The sequence below is a fragment of the Ambystoma mexicanum genome, chromosome 9 (assembly GCF_040938575.1).
Source record: "Ambystoma mexicanum isolate Mex_15411 chromosome 9, UKY_AmexF1_1, whole genome shotgun sequence".
Classification (NCBI taxonomy): Eukaryota; Metazoa; Chordata; class Amphibia; order Caudata; family Ambystomatidae; genus Ambystoma; species Ambystoma mexicanum.
This window is the reverse complement of record NC_090931.1, coordinates 1,240,489,751-1,240,501,831: the sequence shown is the minus strand read 5'-3', so window position 1 is coordinate 1,240,501,831 and position 12,081 is coordinate 1,240,489,751. Positions and strand designations below refer to the sequence as shown.

General features: G+C 45.7%; 1 protein-coding gene across 1 annotated transcript in view; it reads right to left on the bottom strand.

The window, feature by feature from the left end:
* Positions 1–12,081, bottom strand: part of ACTR3 (actin related protein 3) — a 260,843-nt gene that overhangs the window by 129,409 nt on the left and 119,353 nt on the right. The window contains exon 4 of the mRNA XM_069616585.1: positions 9,588–9,698. Coding sequence (XP_069472686.1) covers positions 9,588–9,698 — 111 coding nt within the window. The remainder of the gene's footprint in view (positions 1–9,587; positions 9,699–12,081) is intronic.

The window sequence follows — 12,081 nt, the reverse complement described above, 5'->3', positions numbered from 1 at the left end:
CGGCTGGGGAAACCTGCCGGCGAACCTCTTGCACTTCGAGTTCGTCGCTGTTGCGAACAGGTCGATTTGGGGTTTGCCCCATCGTCGGAAGAGTTGATCCACCTGATCCTGGCGCAGCTCCCACTCGTGACATGCGCGCAGCTCCCTGCTGAGCGAGTCGGCGATGGGGTTTCTTTCTCCTGCCAGGTGGAAGGGAACCAGGAACATCCCCTGGGCGACCGCCCAGTGCCACAGATCCTGTGCCTCCTTGGATAGGGCTGGGGATCAGGTGCCTCCCTGCTTCCGTATAAAACATTGTCGTGGTGTTGTCCGTGAAGATCTGCACCACCTTGCCCTTGAGCGACGGGAGGAACGATTTGAGAGCCCAGAACACGGCTCAGAGTTCCAGGATGTTGATGTGCAGGAGCTTCTCCTCCGGGAGCCAGAGGCCTCTTGCGTGGCGATCTCCGGTGTGGGCGCCCCAACCCTCCAGGGAAGCGTCCGTCGCCACCGTCTCCTGGAACGCCGGCGTCTGAAAGTCCTTGCCTGCCGTGAGGTGCGCTCGAACGCCCCACCACTGAATCGCCCGCCGGAACACCTCGTTGAGGGGTACCCCGTCTTCGAAGGTGCCCGTCGCCTGCATCCAACGGGCGTCGAGAAATTCTTGAAGAGGGAGCATCCGTAGTCTGCAGAGGCGCACCAGGTAGATGCAAGAGGACATCATCCCCAGGAGGGACTTGATGGACCTCATCATGGCCACGTCCGTGGCTAGCAGGCGCTGCACTTTGCCCAGAATGGTCTTCGTCCATTCTTCCGACGGTGCCGCCAGGCGCCTCACTGTATCGAGCTTCGCTCCCAGAAACAGGGCCACCTGCGACGGCACCAGGTGGGACTTTGGGTAATTTATTGCGAATCCCAGGTCTGTGAGTAGCTGGACGGTCCTCGCTGTGAGTTCGACGGCAAGTTACCTCGTCCTTGAGCGGATGAGCCAGTCGTCCAGGTAGGGGTAGACGTGAATCCCCTGCAGGCGCAGCCGCGCCGCCACAGGTGCTAGGCACTTGGTAAAGACCCTGGGGGCCGACTTCAATCCGAACGGCAGTGCTCTGAATTGGTAGTGGCGTCCCTGGACGACGAACCTGAGGAACTTTCGGTGACTTTTGAGGATGGGAACGCGGAAGTATGCATCCTCCAGGTCCAGCGACGATAGAAAGTCTCCTTCCTCCAGCTGTCCCAGCACGTGCTGGAGGGTGACCATCCTGAACTTTTGTGACCTGAGGTATTTGTTCAAACGACAAAGGTCCAGGATGGGGCACCAGCCGCCCATCTTCTTCCTGACGAGGAAGTACCTTGAGTACACCCCGGAGCCCCGGAGCCTCTTCGAGACGAGCTCGATGGCGCCTTTCCTGAGCATCGCCCGTACTTCCAACAGCAGTTGCGGGACGCGATTTTCCTTCCTGGCCACAGGTGGAACGTGAGGGCACTTCTTCAGGAATTCGATAGAGTGTCCTCTTGCCAGGGTATCCAGCACCCAACGGTCAGTGGAGAAGGACTTCCACACGCCGACGAACTTCGTCAGCTGGCCTCCCACTGGGAGGAAGGGAATTTTGCTCAGTACGAGCCAAATGATTGACTGAAGTCCAGATTGATAGAACAAACTTTATCCGGGGTGAGAGTCGGTAATAAATACCATTAGTAACACAACTGTATCTTCAACAGGGGCCTTAGTAGCGTCGCTAGGCAAAACCATTTGCTTCGCCTGGAGTCTCTGCCTCCAGCGTAAACCAGACGCAAGAACTTCAGCCATACGATTTTTTGTGGGCGCCGGCGACTCAGCCTTTAAACTCATGGCATCCTGTTTAGATGATCTAAATACATAGGGAGCCGGGAGCCCAGAGTTAATGAGCTTGTTTGGTGGGGGGGGTCAGGCATGGTAGACCATCAGGAAAGCTGCTGATACAAGACTCGAAGAAACAACACGCTCTAGCAGAGCTGTAATGCCAAACAAGCTTTGGCAGACAGTATTTCCATGTTTCAGAAAACCATAGTCTAGACTCTACGCCTGGTAACTGCTCGTTTCATCAATTTGGGCATATACGAGGGAGTCTCCATAAGTTGACGAGTTTATGCATTTTACTAGCCGTCCGCTGTATCTTACTATGGCTTCGCCCGGTCTGCCCCACAGTCCTTCAATGGCTAAAAGCAGTCACATGGTCCTCGGACATGGAGGAACGCTGGTTCGCCCTGCAGTCAATGAACTGTCGACCAAAGGACATATGGCCGCCATACTGCAGTTACCTAGTATCCACTGACAAATAAAAAAAGACACCGAGGACCTAACTGCCGAAGCACGGCTCCAAAAATGCTCACATAAGGACTTCTCACCCACCCCCATTTTCTTTTTGTTACCCCGGTATTAGATTTAATAATCAATGTTAGTTTTTCTTCTGTACAATATCTACTGAAATTCTAAAGAAGAATGTACAGTCTATTGTCCTGGTTGCAAACGGTAATGCTTCTGTTGTGATGTCAAACACACTTTAAATAAAGCGCAAGATATGTAAAAACCAGATATACTTTAAAATACTTTTCAAGAATCAGCATAAGCTTAGTAGATGCTCTTTAGAGAGGTTTTTAAACACACTTTCTACAACCGGAGGGGACTTCATTCCCAAGGACAGTAATGGCATTTATAGATCACAAGTGCACTTTGCAGATTCTGAGGTTGCAGAAAGGAAAGGTTAAAGGAAGGAAAGAAAGGTTAAACAGGTTCTTGGGGCATTTGAGTGTACCTATATCTTCTAATAAAGTCTAGACAAAACCTTTCCCAGCAATAACAGTCTAAATAAAACAAGTTATCAACTGTGAGAGACAAACAATATCAAAGTCAACAACAGACAGAAGAGTCTGCAGGGAGCCAGGACAGGCAAAGTCAATTGGAGCACAGTGCATGGAGCTGAGGCACTTTGTAGTTAATACAAGTCATGCAAAGAGTTAATCAGTTTTGTAGAACTCACTTGTAGGGTAAAAAGCGGCTACACTTGTGGAGAGCAGAGCTGAAATCAACTAACAAAAGTAGCCACTGCAAGCCTCAACTGAGAAGAGCAAAGCAAGACATTGAGGTAAGTACCCCAAGTCTGGTTTAAAGAAGAATGGTCCGGCTGGATTCTGTCCTGTTGCAGTGGTGCAGATCCTGGGTTCCTGAGCCTCAGTCATGGGAACAAGAGGGAGAACGTCTGGAGGATTCCTGCGGCAGCAATTTGGAGGTCGTCGGCAGCTACGGGCTCTTTTCGGATCAGCTGCACTTCGCGATTTCAGCAAGCGGTTAACAGCACCACAACGGATCTTTGATACCAGTTGGGCTTCCTTCACTCCTTGAGTCCTGCACTCTGGTGAGGGGATTTGAGCTCTGATCGTCCCGTTTCTGGAGGGTCCTTAGGAGACTCCTGGAGTATCTAAGCAGATTCCAGAAATTACACTACTATGGATTTCTGAAACCATGGCACTCGATTCATGCAGCAGCGAAGAAGTACAGCTAGTCAGGGAGGATGATCCAGTGGCGTTCCTCTCAGGGTTAGCTGGTCCCACTAACCCAAGTAAAGAAGTCGTCCCTTCCGGAGAGTCTCTTGTCGATCAGAAAAATTGTAGTTTTAGCACAGCAGCAGGGTTTCACCAGGCAATTCGAAGGTCCTGGAGGAGGCTGCAAGCTTCATTCACGGTTTCTTCGTCTGGTGTTTTCCCAGTGGTCGACTGCCTCTAGTCCCAAAACCCTCACCTTTTAAGCAGGTTTCTCCCATTCAGGCACAGCCTAGGCTTTTCACTCAGCACTCCAAGACTAAGAACAGGGGATTTTCGGGAACCTCCCTCACTTCCTGCCCTTCCAGACATGCTGGAGCCAAAGGCAGGTTTCAGGACAGAAGCCCGCCAAAGGCAAAATGAACCGAGGGCTCATACCTGGCTTGGCACGCAGAGTAAAACCCAAGAAAGGCCTTGCGAACAGAAAGTGGAGAAAAAAGAAGACGACCATTCTGACAAAATGGTCACCCATGGGTGCTATACTGCAGCTGAGGGTACAGCCTGCAGTAGAAACGCACAATGGTAGGGAAATAAAACCACTGCCACCAGCCATTTAAAATAGTGAGGGTAACAAAAAAATGTTACATGAGAATGTAGGATAAGGGGCTACGCTCCTAGCACTCCACATAACATGGCTTGTGCTGGACCTACAAAGAGAAAGGCAAGTAAAGTCAATTTCACTTTACTATTCTTGGGAACAGTAGTACACACAAGAAAAGTTATTTAAACCTAGTGAGAAATCTAAAGGATTTATCTGTGACACTGCAATGAAGGTGCAGTGTGTCACCATACAAAAAGTAGATGCCTATGGAATTTGTCAAACTCCAAAAAAAGGAAACAATCCAAATCAGGTCAAAACACACGAGTGAGAAAAAGGTCCCCCACACTCCAGGATTAAAAAAGAGCTGGGGGTCTCCAAGGTTGAAAGGAATGAGCACAGTAAGAATACACTAACAGTGTGCCAATTTCTCAGACTACAGAGTTTTGGGAGAGATACGAAGTATCCAAGAAATGGATATAGAAAAAAATAATCTTAAAGAGGGATCATAAGGGTGCCCAGCAACACTGCAAATAAGGAGCGGTGTGCTTGATTGTAAAAACACAGATGCCTTTAAGGGCTATGGAGCAGACAGACTCCATAGTACAGATAGAATACAAAAATTAGTGTTGCAATTGACAGACCCACGAGAATGAACGAGGGGGAAAAATAGGCTCCACTCATTCAGGATTGAAAGAAAAAGGTCCAGCAAAAAGTGTGGGGATGGGGCGGGGGGGGTCTCACTAGGAGAGGGGATGAAGCATACAAATGATAAATCTCCCCAACACTTGTCTCCCCCCCCCCACACACACTATGGAAAGGAGGAGCTAATCTACTCCTGGATGGCTCTTGTTCCAGTTGGTCATACTTTCTGAAGAGACCATCAGCATAGTGAAGTTGAAGCTTTGTAGTCTTATGGACCACCTGAGCAATGTTGGGTTTTGGTCAGTTTGAATCGTCTTCAAAGTTGTTTCAGGGCCCACACAATAGAAAAACATTAATGTTCAATGATTGCCCACATTGTTTCACTATCTGTTAATGTTCTACTACTAAAGCAGATGGGGTGCTCCCTGTCATTGCTATCAAATTGGCTGAAGATTGCTCCTATCCCTATGTTGGAAATATCAGTTTGGCCTAGGAAGGCCGGAGTGTAATCTGGAGCTCTCAGCACTGGAGCTTTACAGAAGGCATCCTTCTGCCCTTTGAAGGCTTTTTCAGTCCTCATTCCACTTAACCTTTTTAGTGTACTTGGGAGAGGATATGGTATTCAGAGGAGAAGCAATGGTCCCATAGTTCTAAATTAAGTTCCTGTAATAACCACTAAGTCCTAACAAGGTTATTACTTGAATTGGATTGAGTGGCACAGTCTTGTACAGCCCATACTTTGCTGGGTAAGGGCTGGATCCCCCCCCCACTACCTCCTGACCAAGCTAGACCACTTTACTCTGAACAACTTGGCATTTACTTACTTTGCTGGTCAGATTGGCCCATTGAAGGGCCTGCAACACGTGTCCCAGGTGGTCAAGATGTTCCTCCCAGATAGGGCTGAACACTGATATGTCATCCAAGTATGCCATGAAGAGGTTCTCCAACTCCCATTCAGAACATGGTTAACCATTCTCTGGAATGTGGCAGATGCATTCTTTAAAGCAAAGGGTATGCCCTTAAACTGGGACAAGACTTCTGTGTTGCATGTGATTCGCAGCAAAAAGACCATGGTTTTGCCGCCGCAATCCTTGTAAAGGATGCGGGGACACCACTGCAACCCCTGTACCCATTATACCATTTAAGCGATGCGGGGGACACCCCCGCAACCCCTCCTCCCATTAAATAGTGCACACCTTTAACGGGTCAAACAACAGCATTTCTGCCACGATTTTATCACTGCATACCGACTTCTGGGGTTGAGAATGCAGTTTTCCCCATGGACTGGTCAGTCATGGCAAACCGCCAATAACCACTTGTCAGGTCAAAAGTCAGTCCGATAGAAGTAGAGCGCTGCTTTGACATCTGTGCAGAGCCTGCCGAGGCAGGTTTGAATCCCGGCAGGGCCAAACTCAGCCTTTCATCCTTCCGAGGTCGATAAACGAGCACCACACACCGTGGGTAATAATGAACAGCGCTCAAATGCCCGAGGGTTCGTAGCGCTATATAAATGCTAAATTATTCTAAAAGTACTGAGGAATTTTGCTGAGCCCAGCTTATCCACCAGTTCATCTTTCCTTGGCAAGGGATGGACATTTAATGCCCTATAGCTCGCACCGAACCAAAGTTCTTTAGTTCCTGCTTTTGGTACTAACAAAACTAGACTAGCCCATGGACTTGTGGGATGTTAAATCACTCCAAGGTCAGGCATTTTATTGACCTCTTAAGTGTTTCCTCACATTATCCAACATCCTGTAGCCCCTGCTTTTAACAGGTACACTATCATCAGTGTCAATGTCATGATGGCCATAAGGGGTCAAGCATGGTGTTAGTAAAAACAGAGAGGCAAAGTGAGTTAAAGCTTTGCACTCCACTTGTTGCTGCATTGTCAGATAACTAGAGAGTTGTACCCCTTCTACTGACCCATTTGAAGGGTGTCCCCTTACATCTGGGAGAGGCTCACTCTACTTCTTGATCAGAAGCTAAGAGCAAAGCTCCCATCGCTGGTCTGGAAACATAAGCCTTCAGACGGTTGGCATGAAAGACACTGGGGGCCTCCTTGGAGTTGCCCAAGTCTACCAAATAATTGACCTCTCCAAGTTTTCACACAACTTTGAAGGGTCCTGTCCATTTCTTATTGGGACCATGATGAGAACTTGTTGGTCTAGATTAAACTCCGCCATGTTTGCTTCTGGTCATGGCAATGCTTAACCAGAGCTTGACCAGCTTTCAAATTCCCACTACAGGCTACATCTCCGACATCTCCGACATCTCTAAGAAGCCACACTACCGACTGCACCTCCTCAGAGGTATTCTTCCTTTCCTCCCCTTCCCCCAGAAGCTCACTGTCTCCAGAGCCCAGGTTCTCTCTAAGCTAGACTATTGTAACAGCCTCTATCTAAATCTTCCTGCCTCTACTCTCCGCCCTCTGCAACTTATCCAAAACAGGACTGCTAGGCTTGTCCTTGGCCTCAAGCCCAGTGATCTGATCTCCCCAGGACTGAAATCTCTGCACTGGCTCTCAGTGGCTGCAAGGATTAAGTTCAAAACCCTCTGTATTGTCCACAAGGCCTTCTGGGGCATTGGGCCACAATACCTTCAACTCCCTCTTCCTAAATATCTTCCTTATCAAGCTCTTTGCTCATCTGCCTCCAACTCCCTCAGGGTTAGCCGCTTCTCCAAGCAACGAGTTGGTGGTAGCGCCCTCTCTTAGGCAGGGGCCTCCCTCTGGAACAAACTTCCTGCCTCCCTGAAACTTGAGGAGAACCATCGCCAGTTCCGAAAGCACCTCAAAACCTTCCTCATTGCATCTGCCTTCTCTCCGCCTCTCCCCTGCTGAATTCCTGACTGAAACTGCACTGGTTACCTGGCCACCCTCTGAACTTCAGGCCCAGGCCCCGCCAGTTGCCCACCTGCACTGCCTCCCTGGCAACCTCTGCACCTGGGGACTGTTTTCTGCATCCCTACAGTCCCCCAATCAGATTTTATGTCTGCACTTACCACCAGCTGGCCGTTTTATTTATCTTATTTAGTCTACTATTCCATGTACTGCACTTTCCCCTCTCCCTTCCCCCCCCCCGCACTTCTCCTTTTTCCCCCCCTTCCCTGCACTTGCGCGATCTGACTGACACTGGGAATAGTAGGATCATTGTCTGTCTTCCCTTTGTTCCCCCCCTTGCTTAGTCAGGCCTTGAAACACTTGTGTATAGGCACGTTATAAATGCCATATCATAATTAAGCCTTCCTGGTAGCAGCAAGGTGTTACCCATTCCCAGGCTGAAGCTGTCAGCTCAGAATTAAATATTTGATTAACTCAAGACTGGGTTTTAACTTGAAGTTGCCTACATCTTCATTAACACAGAGAAAATGAACACAGTTTATAGGGGATTTGGACATTTAAAGAATTAAGCCTTTCCACAAAAACATACTTTTAAACAGGCGATTTTGATTTAAGCTGAGTCTTTTACATCAGCTTTTCCTCTGCAGCACCCACACATTTTATGCACCATTATTTCTGTCCTTTAGTACTAGGATTTGTTTTTCAGTTTTGAGATATGTATCCAGCCTTTTGTTTGTAGTTTCTCTGCACAGCTGAATTTGTTACATGTTGCCATTTTTAGCCGCATTTCAAAATATCCCACAGCATCATCGGGGCCCCTGACCTCCCACACCTACTCGCCCTAGCTCCTTTCTACCCTCAGCACTTGCCTTGGCACACCCTCCACCCTGGAGGTTTGCACTTACTCGCAATTTGGCCCCTGGCCGTGTAGTACTTCAACAACCCATGCACGTCACCTGTGGCTCACCCATGAGCCCGGACTCCCCAGCACTTATGCCCGCTTCCCTGATGCATTTGCACGTTCGGAATCCTTGCAAGGCATAGTAGGCCAGTCCTTCCTACCCCCTCCCCTGCTCTCATTAAATATTGTGTTTTGCAATGCATTTCCCTCCCTTGTTCCCTCCACCTGTGGGCACTTTGAAACAGTATTTTACTTGATACACAAGCGCCTAACAAGCAAACAAATTCAATAAATAAGGTACGAACTTCAAAGTGCTTAAATAGTGGTAACAAACAATTCCATCAAAAGTCATTTTAACTAAGAGCACCAAAGTGATAAATCCTCAGTTGGGTACCGACACAGGAATAAGCGGGCATTACCCAGACAGCTAATTATCTTGGTACTGCGTTCAGGTTACTCGGCAACAGGACAATACCAGACCCTATCATGTCCACCCATCACAGGGTTTATTGCTTCATTTTGGCACTTTTCCGCAGGGTTATCAGATCTCCACCGGCACCCTTTCTCAGCAGAGTCTGGCTCATGCAAGGTCATGTTAGTTAACTTTGCTGAAAATAAATATGAACAAAAAATACCTTCAGTAGGTCTTTCCTTCCTTCCCCTGAAAATATTTTTGAAACTGCCCTAAAAATCTTTTTGGTGTTTTATACCTTAATGAAAACCAGGTATAAAAAAATGTTTTAAAAAAAAAAGCCAGACTCGCTTTCACAACTTTGTTACTAAACAATAGAAAAGTCTCCTTGCTCAGAAAGGAGATCATACAATTGGCATATATATTCACCGTTTATGAATAGGTGAAATAGGGGTGGTCTCTGGTTTGTTTCAAGTAGAACGGAGGTCACGAGGGATCGTCGCAAACTTGAGTTGTGAAGCAAACTACTTCATACATTTGACAAAAGCATAATCAACAAGTGATGGAAGAAATTGGCATCCAAGATGTAGCAAAGCAGTTCGATATATATTGAACATGATGGAAAAAGATTTGTTTGCATTTTATGTCAAATGTAGCTGCATCAATATTGTCCAATGAATACATTAGAACTTTTACTCACCAAGAGGAAGTAATGATCTTCAGGTTCTGCCCTTAGATATTTAAAGATAACCTGTTCCATAAATCTTTCCATCAAGTCCCAATCTTCAACAATACCATGGCGGATAGGCCACTGTTAAACAAATGAAAAACATTTTACACAAAATAATCAATGTTCGCTCTTACTGATGAATAAAACTTCCAACAATGGACTCAAGCCGGAAAAATAGCAAATTTGTATATGTGTAGTTCAGATCTTTTATGAGTATACCTTCCATCATGGGGAAACACATTAGTTTTACCCCTTGATATTTTAATTTTATACACCAAAAAAAAAGTTATATCTTGCAGTAAGCGAAAAACTGCACTCAGCCTAAAAAGCATATTCTCTTTATACATCGCCAAAACAATTATTGAAATCAAAATGGTTGAAATAGCTATGGTTTTCTACTTCATGTACATAGACGTAGTGTTTTTCCAAGTAATCTCAAGTAATCTGTTTTTTTTTGTTTTTCCTGGTAGATTGCCATCAAATGGTTTCAGTATGGTTATTGTTTATGTGCTTCTATTATTCTTCGGTTCAGACTGCAGGTGGTTTGTGACTTACTCCTAAACTTTTTTCCTCCAGCTCAACTGGGCATGCCAATTTTATTATGTGAGAACCGTCTAATAATGTTGGTGTCACTTATTTGAGCAAAAGGTCACAACAGGATTTGCATGCAACTGTTATGATAACTCAATATTCAGCATCCACCTTTGCCTGCACACAACATCGACCAAATACTGGCTCGCCATTGCCACTAATTAACACTGCTCACTTGATCCACCATACATGAAAACCCATAGTTCAAAAGAGAATGAAGCACTTCCCCCGCCCCCCCCCCCTTATCCCCAAACCTAACTGTTACTCGCCAGACAATAGTCGTGGGATGGCCCGAATGCCAGGGCTACTTTGGATTATTTTTTTGGGAATAATATTTGTCTGACATGTAAAGGATTTACAGATTAATGATCTGGGGTATAGGGATCACAGTGTGCCGAGCCCGATTTTACAAATTGTTGACTCTCAAAAGCAAAGATAAGTAAAGCTGGGATGTATGGGAGTAGTTTAAGTGTACTGAGTGGAGATAAAATGGAGCACTGGATGAAGAGCTTGGCAACTTTAACAGGGACATGCCATGTTAGACAGGTTGTTCTTGGTGCTAAACATAAAAAAAAGTTTATGACCAAACGGTTAGGGACTCTAAGCTCACGATGCGTGGAGAAATAATAAATTGTTAGCAACGCTGGATATTATAATGAAGAAAAAAGTAACATATTAAAGCGGATTAAAAATGGTTTTAATGGTTGGCGTAAAAGATGGACATTTTCGATCAAAAACCAGAAATGGCAAGACATGATAGGTGTCCCAAGTAAAAAAAAAAAATTAAAAAAATATAAAAAATAGAAACTTGAACTTAATCAGGTTAAAGTTGATTAAGAAAACACTTTGAACCCCATCAAGGAAAGTTAATGGCTGGAGTATATAAGAAAAAAACATTTTAAGTGATCCCACTAGTTTACCTCCTTTTGATGCAACAGGTTGGCATTTGAATATTAGTGAGGATAGTATTAGAGAGAAAATATTAAAATTAAATAACTATGGCTCCTGGACCTAATGGTCTTGCCAACCCAGTTCTTAAATTAAACCCGAATAAATTGTCAAGTATTTTGAAGATGCTCTATGAGAGTGTGCACTAGTCAATGTATTCCTAGATCTTGGCAGCTTGCACATTTAATACCAGTCTATAAGAAAGGTTAACGGGCATTACCGTCGAATTATAGGCTGCCATCACATTAAGATTCCACCGATAACATTTTCTGGGATCTTTCAGGCACGCAAGCGATTTCTTGAATAAATATCAACGTGAGATCTGCCGTAAAAATGTTATATAACCGGTGTGCAAGGGTAAAACCTTGTTTAACCCCTGTACTTGTTTGTCCTTCAGACTATTAGTACTGAAAAACTTAGGTTTCCCTTTCGAATTCTTGTACTTTTATCATTTATTGCACAAAGCACCTTACAGTGCAGTGCAATGGGGAATACTTACTTTTATCACTTTTGCTTTTTCCACATCTGATTTTCGGTCACTTTTATATGGGCCTACAGTTGGTGGCAGCAGTTAAATTTTTACCATTTTTGCTTTATTTTTGGTGGGCACATTGAAAGCTACAATCGGGATGGGAGGAAGTCTCACTCTCAGTAAGGCCCATCCTTGGTACTAGAGAGTCAGCTACTGTGGCAGATGTCAAACCAGTAGATGTCCCTCATTGGACAACTACTGGCAGTTTTAATGGTGCAAATCCTTATAATTGGTGGGATTGAACTTGCTTCCAGCTCAAATCTTGGATAAGAGGAGGATCTCTGCAGCTTTTCTTCAGATCTACGTTGCAGCCAGGAATCCGAAGAGCAGCATGCTAAAGATCCATATATGGCTCCTGAAGTGGCCACGCATCCCTTTGTGTGTCCGGCCCAG